We start from the raw sequence: 19,180 nt of genomic DNA, 5'->3' as shown, positions 1-19,180 counted from the left end.
CTATACATGTATTTATAGTAGCTAGACTGATTTTAAGGTAACCAGAAAGTCGGTTATTGCAGTGTGCATGGTTTTAACACTGATACTCTTCCATCCTTTTAATCGTTTAGAAACAGGCCTCGAGTAAAGAGTGGGTTAGTTCTAACTATAACATTATATACCTTTCGATTGTTTCAACATTCATGCTGGATTTTTCTATCCAACCACGCTTACTTATTAAACTAATTTGTTGACCTTTGGAAAAGAAATCATGTTCGTAACGTCGCACGTTTCTCTTTTTTATTGGTTTAATTACTGAATTTAACATTTATTTATGTTCTCCATTCAAATCTATGAGGTCAAACATCATGTTTGTATGTTAAATAAATCATCACTTTTCAAACATGTTTTCATTAAACGCAATAGATTTTTAGCACTGTATGTATGTCAAAGGAGTCATCTTTTATACCAGTCACCGAGAATAAAATTATGTAATGGTATTGGATAATGGAATATTACTCTCTAAACCATGCCCACGAACTGTAGCTTTTAAGGTGAAAATTCCTTATCCCAATCCAGCACATTCGCTGATTGCATTAATTCCTTTTGAGTGGAGATTATGCTCCGCATGGCGTCTTCTTTCATAAAATTCCGTTTACCTTTAATATATATTAGGAAACTATAACATAAATTTTGCTTCTAAGATAAATTGCATCTGGTAGACTTGACCTGTTTATGCTCTTTTGAATTGAATTACATTATGGAGAGTATAGTGATTAGTAAGTAATAGTAAATAACGTGAAAAAGTCATGAAACTAGTTTTGTTTCAATGGCGTTTGTGTGATTTATTTCTCCATTTAGGTGTTTTCAAAGACATTTTAATAATTCTTGACATATTTCTGGAGTAGATTGCTCTTTGGAAAATGAATATTTATGAGACAAATATTATATATTTATTGTTTAGACATTTCAAATAAAAACCAAATCTCAAAATAGAACAATTAATTGCATAACTCGAATACAGTACAACAGATGTATAACGAACCCAAAGGCGGCTCCTTAATTACGGTGCTGTTTCCATCCGTATTATCAAGTGTATGTTAAAGTTCATGAAGGAAATTCACTTATAAATTCGTTGTATATGTGTTCATAAGCATTTTTAGAGCATGAATATCATTTAGGTATGAATCCTAGGTCTATACTGCTCTATTTTCTTTCTTTAAATTATAACAGTTACAGATTATACAATTACATAATTTTCATTTTAAAAATAAATCGCTGGTGAGATCAAACTATGTATTGACTCGATCTATTATCTAGCAACATAATTTTATTTACAAGCGAGATACTTTTGCCTGAAGGCCTAAAAGTAGTGCAGTTAGAAATTATTATTTATGCTGTGTTGCTACAGACCTTTATCCAGAAGTAATTGATAAATGGGTTTTAGTGAATATTGAACCAACGATATATATATATATATATATATATATATATATATATATATATATATATATATATATATATATATATATATATATATATATATAGATATATATACATACATATATATATATATATAGATATATATACATACATATATATATATATATATATATATATATATATATATATATATATATATATATATATATATATATATATATATATATATATATATGACAATAATGACTGGGATTTCTAGCAGATTGTAGTGATTAAACTTCTCTTATGCAAAAACTTTATAGGGAGGAAAATATCAAGTAAGGGAATTACGCCAAAAACGTACTTAAATAATCTGTAAAATCTGTAAAACAAATAGTTTCCCTTTTCTGAATAGTCAGGTGTCAGTATACCTTAACCAATCAGCTGTTGAAACTCCTAAAAGTATTATCTGCTTCACATACCTTATACAAAGAATTAATGCTTCTACCTATCCGTACATGGCTAACTTGACACAAGCTGGGAAATGATACGTCTGTCTAAGTCTACATGCAGTTTGTACTCACATTGGAGCTTTCCTTTGCTGAAACCGATGTTAGATTTGTTAATTTAATTAACTGCTTAAAAAAATCAACGAAAATACCATCGACAGCAACCAGCAGCTACACCACCGCATTGTACATTAATAATCAGCAATAAAAACAACTAAAAACAGGATATATTTTAATGCAAATAAAGATTGCCATCTTCAAAAGCATCATTGTTCATCATTTTCACTATCATCATCATCATCATCATCGCATAAAAAGAAGAACAGTCATGAAAAAAACAACTGAAGTCGGTGCATGTATTTTAGATCCAACAGTCTTCAAAAAGAAAGAGAACATACAATATAAAAAACGAATTAAACATACAAAATTACATGAATAAGTGATGTAACAATCCGAAATCATATTAATTATTTCTTTGATGTAGGTTGAAATAACTTCGCTGGTACCTAAGTAATATTAAATAATATGTTCATTCATGGATTTATTCATGCGTACATTTGGAAAATAGCAATAATACTTAAATTTATATGATATCTTACATCACATCATCCAAAATATTTGTAGTATGCAAAACCAGTTTAGTCTTATATGCCTATTTTACATTCACGTCTATGACCATTCTGCACAATGTCCATTATTGTGCACGTTCTTGCTAACAAAAGTGCCCCGACTTTGTCAGCTCGTTTGTAAATTTGAGTGTACGTTTAGGTTCAATTTGAAAAAAAGTGCTAGTGTTAGAAAACCATACTGCTACGCATTCATTCTGTAAATGAAACGTTTTCGCAAATCCATTATTATGAATAATAATACTCTAATCGTTCTATAAGTTTATTCACCATAACAAGCAAAATGTACAGCATTTACAATACAATCATCGTTTTCCACGTATCAAATTCTTGTGTAAATAAAGTATTTTGGTAACACAACTCCAATTTACCTAAGCCTGCGTGTTAAGCAATATATAATGAAAAGAATGAGCAACAACGATATACACTAATCTGATAGAAATTGGCAATCAATTAATAAAGTGCATATCCCTTTTTAATGTGTGTACGATGTTGAAATTTGAGCAGACAACTGAGGAATTAATAAATTACCATTGGTAATTGGGAACATATTTAACTAAGTATGTAATTAGGAAAGAGATAAAACCTGAGATAGTTTATGGCTCAAAAGCCAGCGTCTCCTTCAGAACCACACATAATGTTCTTTTAGACTTTCCTGTACATTATATACTTTAATGATGTTTGTTCCTCAGAATCTTTTCTTTGTGTTGCTTGTTATCAGCGTGCAAATGCACCAGGTCCAATCGACGGACGCTTCTCACGACTGCCCAAGATTTGACTATGAATACAAACTGTTAGAAAGACTTCTAAAGGTTGAATTCATGCAAAGAGAAATGGAAGCTAGCATGATGCATTTTCAAGACCAACTGAAAACGATAGAAAATGTATCAAGAGGTACGTATTCACATTTTTTTAATTGATTCGATCAATTGGTATTTTAAAATCCTATCTAACCAACCTGCGACCATCAATGATTTTTATTTCTTCAAAAATTCGTAGCTCATCAAAATGCGACCCCCACTATTTATTGTTTCGAAAGATAACCTGTCTGACTATAATTAAAATAAAGGCTTGAATTTTAGAATATATGGTCTAAAATAAATGATAGAGAGCAAATCTAGCAAGTGCTTAAAATATTTAAGAGGTTAAAAATTACATAATTACACACAAGAACTCCATGCCATATAAGTGTTCTGCATCTAGACTATTTATAAGCATTTTAAAGGTGAATTTCATTGATTAATTTAATTGTTAAATGAATGGTTAGCATCCGTGATTAGGTATGACCGTTAGTACAGTCTAGTAACATTTATTTCTGACCACATTTTCTAAAGATATATGGCCATATTTAAACATGGTGAGCTACATTTATCTACAAAACATACGAAGCGTGGATGGGCACACGCTGGTAAGCTAATTTTGTTTTGAAAGATGAAAGTAGTAAACATACCTCTAGGTTGACTTTTTTTGACAAATTTCAAAACCGGTTAAGAATCCCACAATGGCAGCAAGGAGATGCATGGACCTTTTCAATTAGGTGTATAGTGGATTTTAAGAAGCTGAATTAAAATTCAGGATTGAAATTTATGATAAATAAGGTATTGTCTGTTCAAAATTTAGCCATTATTTTTCATTGATAATTGTATCCTATCACGGATCTGTTTCAATGTTTCCTTATTTTGGCAGAAGTGATAACTTCTTATAACGTTTAAATAGTTTTCTCAAAACGGCTATTGTAGGTAGAAAAATTCCTTCTCATCACTACTAGGAAGGTTATGAGAGATAAATCAGCTTTTGATATAAGCTAGGGCAAAAATAGCAAATCTCAGGTCAGATTGGTTAAAGGCATTTCATCCTACCGCAATTTAGGTGATGTGTTTTGAACCATGAAAAATCAGCCGTACGGTTCCCGGGTGATCTGTATGATATGCCGTACCATGATAGTTATAATGGCTTTCAAAGGAGACTAACGGGAAAGAAATTAAATGTTGTCTTTGATAAATAAACATGTCCATTTCAGTGCCACTTGCACCAGAATACAATGCAAATAGCTTAAACATATGGGTTTAGCTTTTCTATGAAAAATATGAAGTTGGGCTGCAAGTTCTCCATTGTGGATATCAACCTGCTCTGCAGAATGAAATACCAGATATTTGCTTCAAAAATTGAGAGCGTTTGTTTTGTTTTACAAGTCATGTTTATTTTCTAACAGGGTACGTATATTTGCTGCGTTTAACACAAATATACACAGAAACTAAGCAAATAACCAATAGGAATGAGACAGCTTTTATCGAAACGCAGCAAAGATATATTGCACACAATAGCATAATTTGAGAGTAAAAATAAAAACGAATACATTCCTCAGTGACAAAATATTACATATTTCCTCATTTGCCCTTTCGAGACGTTTGTTTACATGAACGCGTCGTGTATAAGCAGTTGTTCGTTACTTTGCGATCCTGACCAACAACATGCGGTCTCAAACAATCCTATTTCCGAAGGAAATCACAAAACAAGGCTAGACTCTGACTTACAAGATTGAAACAATAATTTCAGTGAATTCACAAACGCAGACCTATCATATATGTCATGAGCGATAAAATAATGATATCGTTTTTTGATGAAATGCATTTAGATTTTCATAAAACATATAAATAACAGGACGAAAATACTATTTCTGGAATGTTTGCAACTGAAACAAATTGAATTTTCACTAAATTTTGTATCAGAAAAACTACATTAAAATTTTAGCATATATGCCACCATCTACATGTATCATTTGCACAAAGTGGACAAAACATGAGTCCTGTTGATCAAGAAAACTATTGAGCGGGAATGTGAGTTTAAGAATTTCTCTGCCGATAACTATGGCATACCTTTAAAAAATTCCATTTTCTTTGCCAGGGGAGTAGAGGGAGACAGAATGTGTGTGTGTGTGTGTGTGTGTGTGTGTGTGTGTGTGTGAATCTCTATATCAGCCTTATAATATCCAGTCCGACATATTTATTAAAATATTATAATCTGCACATGTTTACCCAATTTCAAGAATTGTGCCATTCCATATGTGAAACACGGATTTTCTTACAAAATTGTGTGATAAACTGCAAAAGTAGAATAAGACTAATTAGAAGACACTGGTAAAAGTTGATAATTGAAAGGTTGTAAGACTGGGACGGAAATCAGTTTTCCTTCCGGACGATATATATTCTTAATGTATAGAGGGGGAATGGGCGTGGGTGTGTATGGGTATATGTAACAGAGATAGAGATGTATTAAAAGTGGCCATTGTACGTATTGTGTTGAAGTATGACATAACAAACAAGATAGAAAACGACCAATCTTCCGGGCATTATGTTAAATTACGGGTATTGTTTTGATTGCATAATTATGAAGTGAACTGTTGCAGGTTAAGTGCGTACAAGATATGAAAAATGTAACCACCTTTTGCCCCTTTGTATGCCAAATGTAACTGTTGGTTTTCGCCTAGGCGAGGTCAGAATAAAAAAGCATATGTGCCGGTGAAAACAATAACCAAATGAGCTAGCAGTACACGGGTAAATTTTAAGTCAATTAATGTCAAGGTTTCACGCGCTACCTATCAATCCTAATAATCTCTTTGCTCTTTCCCCCAGAGCTACAAAGTATGAATCCACATTTAAATTCGCCGTTGGCTGAGACAAATATCTTTTGCTCTTTTGGTCCGAAAAGCGTAATTAATATTAGCTTCTGATAAAACAGGTATTTTGCCATAATACACTTTACAATTATATACGCAAGATAAAGTTCAAAATTGTATCGAATTATGTTCATGCCAACAGGTTTCCCGTCAAGCATTTTATGTTCGAAGTATGATAAATATAAAATAAAAGTCCCTTTAAAGAAGTGATTAATATCTTAGCGATGTCCCCTATCGGTTGTATATAAGACGTTTTTTTTAAAAGTATGATCAGAATCTTCTCTTATTGCAATGTGTAATTCTTTTTCTTTCATTTCGATACGAGTTCTCGTTTTGGGTGTAATATCTCTACTAACGATCTCGGAATGGACGTTTGTGACATGTTTTTGAAGTTCAATTGTAAAAACAACTATTTTGATGGAGAGTATACCAAAATGCTTAAGTGACTATGTCTTGAGGTTTGTTTTTATCTTCAAGTATTGATATGATGTTAAAACATACATGCATATACATTTTGTAATCTCTCTCTAAAACAGTGGGTTACAGTGATCTCGGAAATATAAACACTGACATACCCATTTAAACTACAGCCTAGTCCTGCAAGTATTGACTCTGATTTTTGTGAAAACTGCAATGGAAATCTCCCCCCAAATTGCATAATCTCTCTATCTCAAACTTTGGATATGACATAAAATTCTATCCGAAAATGACTGTTCGATGCACAACACCGATGTACTTTTTATGTCAAAGTATTTATAGTAAAATTGTAGTAATTATAAGTATGGTTGCTTACGTTTTAAAGAAAATGAAAGGTACAAATTTAATAAGCCTTAAGGTTTTACATTGTTTATAATAGGGTAATGGAATGGTAATGCATATGTTGCTATTGTTTGGAATAAATACAACGGGCTAATAATAAGGATGGTTACTTTGTAACCACGACTAAAAACGATAAAGTCTGGCTGATTTGTCATTGTATAGTTCTTTTTTTTTAGTAAACATGCTGGTAATAACCTACGTAGCAATTTATTTGTAAGAATCTGTTAGAGCTCACATAATTCTTCATATGACAAATCTACCACGTAACACTGTAACAAGATAACCGGGTGGGATTTCGGATTTACAACAGAACACGTTTGATGGTGACACAAATACAATGTTTAATGATGAATGACTTGAATGAGAAAATAATTATGATTAATGTGTGCATATATAATATCCAAATATTGGATCAATTAACATTATCTGCACGAACTAAACAATGAAAATACAAATAAATGACTTTACGCAGTACAAGGACAAGGGGTGAATGATTCACAGTGATTTCACAACGAAAGAATGCTGTGTTTTACTCAAATAGTAAAGCTTAATTATATCCATATCACCGCTACACCAAGTCTGATGAATATTTCGCAGAGTATGTGTATCAACTCCGTTAAACACGGCAAGAATATTACAGTTATCCCTGATCACTTTAGTTATTTGTGTATCCCGTTGAGTAACATAAATCACACCTGGTTTTTGTGTCTTCCGCGCGAGAATATTCTAGCTGGATTCGACTGTTTGTCCAGCATTACATCATCATACACAACTAAATTATTAATAAACCTATCAATATCATCTACAGATGGCGCTTCATCGATATCAGTAATAAATTCAATAACATCATCACCGTTTTCATTTAACAACTCTGCATTTTCATTAAAATCTTTAAGCACATCGTAGCATCGCTGATCAGCTACAGACGAAGCTACTAAATACAAATTGTCCCATTTCAACCACCTCATTATCACCTTAAGTAATAGTTGCGTTTTACCAGACCCGGATGGCCCAGTAATAATCATTCGAATATAATTTGGTAGCGCATCATGATGCTTGACCGGCTCTTGTTTTTTCGTTGATGATAAATCAATTACATCCATGTTGCAGAAATATAATAAATAATACGGATTTATATTGAGTGCAATGCAGGGCGCGTACTCCATCAAGTGGACTAACAACTATTACAACAAAAAATAATAGATCGGTAGTTACAGGTAAGTGTGAACAATGTGGTACAAAGAAATTTAAATGTATTTCTAATCCAAACTGTACAAAAAAGAGAAGGTGATATTGACGCCCAGATAACAAAGTTACCAGGAACACCATGGGCGAAATATCCAGGAGAAAAACGTCTTCCAGGATATAATTAATGCGTTCCTGGTAGTCGACTTGATATCAGGCTTGATAACCATGATCAACCAAAACCAGGTGAATATCCAGTAAATGCTATTGATAAAGCGTGTCACGCTCATGATGTAGCTTATAAAAGTAAAAACCTACAAGACAGACATATCGCAGATGTAAAATTAATTCATGCGCTAAATTCCATAAAAAATAAATCTTTCAAAGAATCATTAGCTAACTGGTTGGTGAGATCTGCAACGAAGGGTAAGCTTGCATTAGGAGCTGGTAATTAATCAACCGATTATTATCATAATGGAGTCGATTTATTATAGCCCAAGATTATACTGGAGTGGTAGAGCAGCGATTAGTAAACTCACTGAAGCAAAATAATACACGTGTTGCTGCTGAAAAATGGTTAGCAAGACAGGCAATATGGCAAATTTATCAACATCCACTTAAACGATGTTAGTGTGCCAAATGAAGTTCATCAGGCTGATATTTTCTTTTTACCACATAATACTATCAAAATTTGAAGACACCGATTAACGTAAAAATACGCGTGAACAGTCGTTGATGTTGCAAGTAGATACAAGGAAGCAGATCCGTTATCAACAAAGACAGCGACTGAAGTAGCCTCTGCGTTTGAACGAATTTATCGCCGTAGACCTGGACCACAAGGTGGTGTAGGATGGCCACAGCTGCTACAAGTTAATCCCGGCAGAGAATTTCAGGGCGTAGTATCATCGCTGATGAAGAAACATAATGTCAAAATCAGACGAGGACATACTGCAATTCATCGTGATCAGGCAATTGTTGAACGATTTAATCGAACACTTGCTATGCGGTTATTTGGATATCAATACGCAAAGGAAATAATTCAAGACAAAAGATCTCGCGAATGGATTGCAAGATTGCCAAGTGTGATAGCTGCGTTAAATAATGAAATTACTCGAACAACTGCCATGAAACCTATTAGCGCGATCACAAAAAAGCAACACATACCAGTACAACGACATTATTTTTCAAAACAACCAATACTGGGCAATGTGACTGCAAGATATTTATATGAACCCGGTGAACTTGAAGGTGGTAAAAAAAGAGCGACTGATCCTATCTGGAGTATTACCACAAACAAAATTTCCAACGTGGTCACATCTACGGGTAGACCTGCAATCTACAGACTAGATTCAACTGCTCCTCAACGTGGATTTACACGTGAACAATTACAAGTAATTCCTAAAGACGCGCAATTACCACCGCGATCACTTAACTAGAACCCCTACGTGGATTACATTCAAGACAGGTCAACATCACATTTTCGCGTGTATGACTAATACTACTATCTTTTGTATCCACGGTAAATTGTCTTGGTTCATTATTTGAATATCGCCACAACATTATACAATTACAACTTGCACAATGATTTTTTTTTTGTTGGTGCTATGACAAATTCAACATCGAGATCAAAGTCTATTTTTTTTTTTTTTTTTTTTTTGTTGTCACTTTGTTTATAACCACCTATTTTTTTTCTTACTATATCACTGTCATCGATGACATCATTGATGGTTTTTGTAACGTCTATGACAAGTCTCCGCAGCTGAGATATTCTTCTGACTCGAGACACTGCAAGATAAATTAAGTTTGACGACTAGACACGATCGTTAAAAATCCAAACTCGAGTATCAGAGATGGTTAACCCCTGAGATGAGTGAATTGGCATCGCGTATCCTAACGTCCACGAAGATTTATCAGCGTATAGAGCATCCTCAACAACACTGATATCAACTTCGATAACATCATTTAATAAGAGATTCTGTTTCTCTCTCTGTCCGGGTTCTGTCGTCGTGCATCAACTGGTCTATAACACAATAGTACACGTAGATCTGAAAACTTTTCTTTATGCAACTGAAATAACCACTGTTGAAGTGTATCACGAACTATCTTTCTACTTGCCACTATTAAATCATTTGGTTTCCACGTTTGCAAAAGTCGTTCATAGAAGTTTCTGAAATTATTTTACGCATTATTTCACATTGAATATTATTCAGTTGTAGTCTGATTAATTTTTTAAACTCACTTAATTATACATCAAGAGATCTATGATCATCAGTTGTCTCCTCGTAATAATCTACAAAATTATTTAGCCACCCGTGCGGAGATGCAATACTGGCGAATCCGGTCAGAGTAAAATCAGGTAGTGGTCCATTTATCGATACTCTTGTCATCTCGTTTGTGGGGTGTTCAAATCTTTTAAAATATCCCGAACTTTCTCTGTAGCCGAGAAAACTTCCCGGAAAACACGCGACCATATCAACCGAGATAGCGTCGTTGTGATCATACTTGGTATTCCACAATTCACCGTGTCCGTATTCACAGCAACTTAGTTGTACGTCTTCGAGAAATTCAAATCGTGTTGGCTTCCAAGAATTTTTCTCTCTTGCAAAGTCATCAGCAACTGATGGAACTGTAAAACAATTATTTAGTAATTGCTAGATATTCTCTGTTGAAAATGTATGTGCACGATGTTTCATTTCTTCATGAAGAGATTATTTACGATATATTTCGCCGTTGGGTCGTACAAATTGATTATATTTGTCATCATCAGAACTCTGAAATAGCCATATTGACACATAATTGGTTTTACTTATTTCGTCAAAAAAATCAAAAATGTCTCAGCAGTCAAATCTTACGGTTCGATCCCGTGGAAATATTGTGACTGCGTTGGTCCACGCGTGCGCATTATGATCAATAATTTAAATGGGGGATCCTCTCGATTTATTCTTTGATTCGTACAAAATCTCTCGGATTATCATTGCTACTTTATTGGAAATTTAAATTCATTTCCTACATCGGCGACATTATTTATTGTAGCTCCGGTATCCTTGACCGATTCGGCCCATTTGTTTATTTTTTCACGTCGTAGATCCGTTAACCCATTTCCACGCATCGCGTTTGTAAAATGTTCGATTATTCGTTCGGCTACACGATTCAGCCTTGACTCTTTCAAGGATGAAAATCTATTTGGCGCAAGATCATTAATGTTGGGGTTATCATTTAGCTGATAGATTCCATAAATAACCGCGATCATAGGATACGCTCGAGCTTAATATGGTCTGTCAATTCCAGTCAGCATTCCTGGATTGGTATTTTGACTTAGCGCAGCGGTTTTTCCATTAGCAAGGACATGGTCAAGTTTGTCACGGATAATCCACACAGCGGAATCTGTTTCTTATAATACAACAAAAGTTTATTCTGAAAAAAAAATATTTCTGATTGTTGAGATAATCGATAATTGTTTTCTCTCGCTCATCATTCATTGTAGCATCAATGACTTCATCGATGACTTTGTCATTGCGTATAATTTTGAATGTCGACTACGTGTGAGATTCCCCATCGTCGCGAAATTCTTTTTTAGCATTCCGAATAATATTAATCAGATTATTCGTCGGATCAGCCAAAGCTCGTCTCCGCAAGTAAGGAGTTATACTGTCAAGATCGAATCTGGATTCAGGAAACGAAGTTTTCCAAGGCTTGATTGTAGATAATCTCTCATACTCTTCCATATTATATTTTAGAAAATCATTTAAATACAATATATTATATATATGATGGCCCAAATAAGAAATCAGTTCAAGTGGTTGATGGTAGGGACAACATTTGCAAAGCGTGAGAAGGGGAAATCTTGGTCCAAGCCTTGTTTACGGTGTGGTGTTATTATGATAAAAAGACATTGTCCTTGATACGGCTATAAGAACCCCCGAAGATTATATAGCTAGATTCAAAGCCAAATTATAATTTAGACAAATTATATCATATATAAATGGAGCAAAAAGAATTTGACAAACATCCTATCATCAAGAATTATGAAACATCCCATGATGGTGTAATCAGACACTGTCAGCTGAAGAAAAGAGTCGGTTTTGTCAATAATACTTGTTATCTCATGTTCACTGCCCTGAACAATTATCTCTGTCATAAATTTATATTCGAATGTTTCTTTGTGGTGATAAAAGACGGTCTTGTGATCGATCATATTGACCCGGATCAAAAATACTTTGGATAACCTTCAACCTATCACACAGAGCGAGCATTCTGCAGGTCGAAAGGCCAGAAAAAGTAAGACTATTGCAAAGAGAGCCGTCAAATCTGTCAATATTGAGACCGATGTAGAAATAAAATTTCAGTCAAGGACCGTGGCTGGCAAGTATTTCGGTATCCACCAACATCGGGTACAACGTGTTGCAGATCAAATACAAACATCAGCTTTATACACAAGTATGAAAATGGATTTCATTTTCTGATGTTCCAATCCTGTTAGATAAAATCAATGAAGATAACTCCCCCTCGAATATGTAAGGCGGTTGATAGAGTTAATCCCCTTGACTCTGGCAGATATAAATCAACGTGATGTATTGCACAAAAATTATTGACTAGTAAATAAATATTTTTTGTGATTAATTCGCTCTTGTCATGTATTCCTAAAGTCACAAAATCTAATACTTGGAAAAAGCAATCTTTAATACTGTAATGTTAATACGACAAACCGAAATTGAACACGGAAGTAAATAACTACGGCCTATCTCAACAATCAGCCTGTCTTACAACAATCGGTATCAGATTTCAGGGAAGTATCTATTTCAAGTTCTGACAGTTATCTCCGTTGTAACATTACTTCCCGTTGATTTCTATCAAGGACTACCAGTAAAGGTGGGTGTAATCGTTCATTAAGGATAAATAATATATTTTTAAGAAAAAATATTCTCGTTTTACTGAATCCGTCCGGTTTCCTGGTTCATCTGTATTTTTTCTGCGATTATATTTAAGAAAACATATAAATACAAACAGCTATTTTCGAAGTTCCACGTATTAGTTAGCTTATATGCTATAGGACCCGTTTAATTATTGGGAGTCCTTTCCTGATTGCTCGATCTTCAACAGACAAGCACACACCATCCCACAATGTTACCACGTGATGGGAGGCCTTCTGCACTCTCCCGGGGTTGATTTAGGGGAGGATGTGCAAAATTATTTTGAATGCAGAGAATGGATCCCAGTGTATGTTGTGCTGTCCTTAATTAACGTTGTACATACTACATGTACTGTGCCGTCCTCCTTAGATAATCTAAGGAATTAAGGTTTACTGTAAATATATCTTCTTGAGCCTGCTAGAATGTTGTTTGACAATCTAGGGATTTCATGAGAGATTGTGCCGTCCTTGCATATATTACATGTACTGTGCCGTCCTTACTGGAAACACGCCCGCTTGAGCCTACTAGACTGTTGTTAGACAGGCTAGGTGTTCACATAGGGGGTTGTGCTTCGGGTGCCACTTAGCCTACTAGGATGTCATATGGCACACTATGATTTCACATGGGTTTGTGTCGTTCTCGGTATGAAAATAAAACACCATTCTGGACTTGCTAGGATGTCATATGGCACCCTATGCTTTCACATAAGAGTAAAATATTTTTCTTTTAAACGTATATTAAGTATATAATGAATATCAATGATATTATTTCTGCTATTTAAAGAACGTAAGGAGGAGGGTGGATATACGTTATATACGTTACCATCAGAATATCGATTCGTAAAAAAATTCTAACGGCCGTAGTAAAAGAAAATGACATGAGGGAATTCCTCTCTCTCTCTCTCTCTCTCTCTCTCTCTCTCTCTCTCTCTCTCTCTCTCTCGTCCAATCGAAAAACGTAGATGAGAACTATCTCGTGAATACGAAGCAAAAGAGACAATTAATACTGGCATAAGACAATTAAGAAAATTTATGTCAGAAACTGTTAGTGGCAATGAAAATGAAAGTTAGACTCATTCGTCGAAAATGAAAGTGAAAGTATGTCAGATATTAGTCCATTTCTCAGTAAAAAAAATATCCACCCCGATGACAGAGTCAAGGATAAAAATCAAGGACGGAGATTATTTTTTGTGCTGTTTTTAACGTGTATTACATGTCAGTGACATTTTTAAAGTATATACATGTTTCCTTGCTGAAATCAAGGGAGACAACACTCTACCATTAAAAATCCTCAAAACTCGTAGGTTTTTGAGATTAAAAATCCTCGAAAATCGTAGATTTATAGATTTCACATATAAATTCAGACTCAGCGTTTCATATCGTAGGTCAAGCATGTTGCCGGACTGGTCAGTTAGTCTAAAATTAATTCTTGATAATAACGGATTATGGCATCGTAGACAGACCGGGTTATTTGGTTCTTGCACATCAAATATCCGGGTGGAACTTGCGGGATAAAAGTATACAGAATATATCCTTGGTGTGCCTGCGCTGATATTTCTGTGTTTGCTGCCATTAATTACGTCGCATACAAGATTGACCGCGATCGTCGAGGGTATATTTACGATTCCCGGAGAAACGTGGCAGCCCTGTCCGTGTTGTCCATTATTGTACCAGAGAATATTATCCTGGGGCGGGGTTATCTTTCTCCACTCGGCGAGTATTTTAGGAAAAAACTCATCAATGATATCTTACACGGATATTTTTAGTTCGTCTGCGTTATACCCGGAAAATGTATAATTTGGTAGATAAGATTCTGTTATCGAATATGCATTTAAACATCGTTGTTTAAAGAGATTTAAGTCGTCAGTATAATTAGTTATTGCCTGAATTACTCTTTGGTTAAGCTATTCCACATTAGATACGAGCTGATTTAATATTTCTATTTGTTTAATGATTTCCTTGTGTGAGCTTGCTATATCAAAATAATATTCAATTAAACTTTGCTGTAGTTTTTCTCGTTCTTTCTTATGTTCTTGATTAATAATTCTAACGTATATAATAATTTCATCGAAGCGAGTCCTTATAGATCTATATCCTCTACCAGCGGATCGTTCATAAATCAAATCCCAGTTTACAAGATCCTTATTAATGAGGTCAAATGTAGCATCCAACACCGTTACATTTTTATAGCAAGTAAATGATCTTTGTATGATGGGGTAGTTTCCCAGTATGATTGTTTGTCTGAAGTAAACTCAGACCGTTTTCGTTCAGATATCGGTGCTGGCAGTGGTGGAGCAACGTCAGGCCATCCTAGCACTGATCTGATAGATGACTGATAAATATCAGTGGCGTAATCCGGCGAATTTATCTCTATCGTAGAGGACAGCGTTGGTTCATGAACCGTTATTGCTATCTTGGATTCCTTTCCGGTAATATTTTTTATTCCGCGCTGGAATTCATCATTGATCTGTTCGATTTGATAACTCACCGTTGATATTTCAACAACTACCCAGTCAGATGTTTCATCTGGTTTATTTTTATTTGCAAATACCAACGATTGTAGCCCGCCAAATGATTTTGACCTGATATTTGGCCAACTGTAGTATACTCGCAACTGCGCAAGGGTGATTTCTTTTACTGGATTCTTGGTTGGAAAATTAATACCAAATTCAGGGTTTGTTCAGCTTACTGATATCATCGTGTTTTTTCCGCGGGGTTGTATTTGCGACTATCTGCTGAAGTAGTTTTGTTATAATATTAAATTTCCAATTTCCAAATGGCGGTTTTCTAAATCAATTACTTCACTGCATGTCTTAACCATTATATCAAATTCAGAATCTGATATCGTCTTATCGTCAAGGCTTGATGATATCAGCGACAATAATTTCGAGTACGCTTTCGACGCCGTGTGTAATTGCACAACTTAGTCATTTAATTTAGTACTCGTGCACGTGGATATCTTTTTCGGGATAATAATAAAAACCCCAGCGATGGCCGCCGATGATGAAACATATCGTTGCTATTGCTACCGTTAGCGGGGTTATCGCTGATAACACTTTCCCGGTGGACGCAACGAGTGTAGATACCGAGTATACAATGACATCGATGGCAACTACACGTCTTCAGTATTTTAATTACGTTCGCGCTATACTTGTCAACGATGGTTTTTAGTGCTGTTTGCCATTCACGTACTTAATCATATCTAAATTTTTGAACGTCCATTATACCTTACACAGTACCCAATTTAGGCGTTTCAGCAACAAATTCCAGACACCACCAGTAAGATGCTGCGGTTTATTTCTTATCAGCTGCTTCCAGTTTAAATATTTCTTCGTTCCCGCTATTTAACACAACAGACACAATCCCGGAAAACTTATCGGTTGAATGCTGACACGTATATGTCGTATATATACTAAATTTTGCAGCGCTGAACACAGACTACCCGTACACACCAGTGACTTCTGCGGTAAGTTTGATAGTATTATTTTGCTGTGACCATGTCGAGAATCCCGATGACACAGTGTATGCTATATAGGTGATCTGTTTGTGAGGAATTTTAATCAGATTAATTTTGTTAACGGTATCAGGAATTCCACTTACGACATCTTCTAGTGTGTTTTTAATCGTTTCAATATTCGTGTTGATATCAGAGAGTTTTACATCAGCGGTCAACGGGGTGCCAAAGAAATCGTTTGCGATTTTATTGAGTGTTTGAAAATTTCTGCAGGTGCTCATGAACATATTTACGTGAACATCATACTCTGGCCGCAACGAGGATAATTTACCATCTACTGTTCTGAAGGTAACGTCTACATGTTTTTTGTTGCGGCATTTTCGTCAGATGTTGGATTTCCGAGCACTACTATATTATTTTCATTCATACTGAGTTCACCTTTCACTGTGTCGCCGGTATTCTTCAAACGATTAGCAACACTTCTTGCAATTTCATTTCTGATGGTTGTAAATGATATATTTGAGTCTCTGATTCTACCGACGCCAGCAAACACAGGGATGTTAGCCGCGGTAGCACCGAGAACTCTACGAACTATATCATTCCATTTGATATTGCTCGTTTTCAAAACGCCGTATATATCCTGAAAAACAACAACTTCATCTCGGTCAACCCCAGAGAGGTTCATGAGATCATTAAGATCGTCTTTAGTCGGGTAATTAGACAAATCTATTTCGTCGAACCTTTTTTACTCTTAGTAGTATCACCGCTGGATCTTCTGTAAATATCTACCATTATTCTTTTCTTTCTGATCTAAATCAATGATTTCTCAAACTGTTGACTTGTATAATTGTGCACAACTTTGTGAGGTGGCTACGATGATTTTGATACAGACTTGAGTACAGCAATTGCTTCACGGCCGCTTATTGGCGGATCGGTTAATTTTTTACTTGTAATGGCGTAACATACTTGATAAATTCCTGCGGTGGAGCTAACCCGTATAATCAATTAGTTCAAGGTCCAGTGCTGTTATCGAGATTAATAATACCGGTTTCAAAATTGTTTGGTCGTTGTGATAATTGGTCTCGCATAAAAACACCTCTAATTTTTTTTTTATTTTTAGTTGTTTAGTAGCATAAAGGAAATCAAACTTTGACAAAGGTGAAATCAACGCAGTGTTCCTGGAAGTCTCAGACCTCTTTCTCGATGAGTTCCTGGAGGTCTTAAGCCCTTTCCCGTTGCTTTTTTTTTAATGCCATACCACCAGCGAAAAGTTCAAGTCGTATTCTGGTTTTGGTTTTCTGGCTTTATCGAGATGTTTAAGTTGACGTGATGTCAACGACAGTTTATTTTCACCGCCTGTGATTTGATTGTGCTTTAGCGTTATTGTGGTCCCATATTTTTTGCTGATGCGGATTGTAGTATTTTAATCTGACCAGGAGTCAGAAGTCAGACTGACACTAACATGATGGTAAGACATTTTATAAAATACTCGTGTTTCTAAATAACGTGGATTAAGGTAACACATTAAGATTTTCCACTGGGGATTCATTCGAGAAGCTGAAATGCAAAACCTTTGACTAACATACCGGTGTAGTTTCTGGATGGGAGGACTCTTTGCTCCCAACCACTACTTAAAACTAATCAGAATAGGATTCTACGTGGACATATACCTCATGGATTATTCTCTTAGAGCTCCGGGGGCACTATCCATTTCTAGACCATGCAGCCTTGAACTTGGGATCTTACTCACCTACCCTTGTCACCACTAAGGGATCAGGTTTCCACTCCCTGTTAAGGTTTGTTATTTTTAGTGACTTTTGCAAAAGTCGGATTGTGTCCTCTGTTAGGTGGTGTGTTTACATTGTTGAGTTGCGCCCCAGTTTTGTGAGAGAACTGGCGTTATCTAGATCTTGGTTTGGGTTATAGTCCATCTATAATCTGTTTAAAATGGGAAAGTAGTGTTTTTAGTGTAGTACATATATAAATTAAAATTTTGAGATCAATACAAAGTGGTCTGAGACATTTTTAAAGACAAAATGATTTTATCTCTTGCTCTCTTGGCATCCGTCCGTCTACGAGAGACGATGGCATAGCTCCAAAGTACGCTTTTGCTTATCCTTCTTTTTAGCTCTCTTTTCAGCTTGCTTTATTCTTCTCTTTTCCTCTGCGTTTTGAACTCCCTGCCTGACAGCTAGACGCCAGCTGGAACGGTTGTTTGCACAGCTCTCCCAGTCGTTGACATTGATGTTTGCTGTCTTCATATCCTTCTTGCAAACATCTTTGTAGCGCAGATGTGGTCGTCCAGTTGGTCGTGCACCTTCTGCTAACTCGACATATAACAGGTCCTTGTGAATGCGACCTGGGTCCATTCTCTTGACATGGCCGAGCCAGCGAAGGCGCCTCTCGCTGAATATGGAGAACATGCTGTTCATGTTGGCGCGTTCTAGAACCTCTGTGTTGGGTACTTTGTCCTGCCACTGGATGTGCAGAATGCGCCGCAGACATCTCAGGTGGAAGCTGTTGAGTTTCTTCTCGTGTCCTGCATAGGTGGTCCATGTTTCGTTGCTGTAGAGAAGTGAGCTGGGCACGCACGCTTGGTAG

The 19,180-nt window shown here is 35.5% G+C and overlaps 1 protein-coding gene across 1 annotated transcript in view; it reads left to right on the top strand.

Annotated features, from left to right (window-relative positions):
* Positions 1–3,152: 3,152 nt before the first annotated feature.
* The window catches only part of LOC149776055 (uncharacterized), a 28,313-nt gene continuing 12,285 nt past the window's right edge, over positions 3,153–19,180 (top strand). Inside the window, exon 1 of the mRNA XM_089940888.1 lies at positions 3,153–3,430. Coding sequence (XP_089797014.1) covers positions 3,211–3,430 — 220 coding nt within the window. The 5' untranslated portion in view covers positions 3,153–3,210. The remainder of the gene's footprint in view (positions 3,431–19,180) is intronic.

This window comes from Sinohyriopsis cumingii, chromosome 18 (assembly GCF_028554795.1).
Source record: "Sinohyriopsis cumingii isolate HCF-2022 chromosome 18, ASM2855479v2, whole genome shotgun sequence".
Taxonomy (NCBI): domain Eukaryota; kingdom Metazoa; phylum Mollusca; class Bivalvia; order Unionida; family Unionidae; genus Sinohyriopsis; species Sinohyriopsis cumingii.
This window is presented reverse-complemented; position numbering and strand designations above follow the sequence as displayed.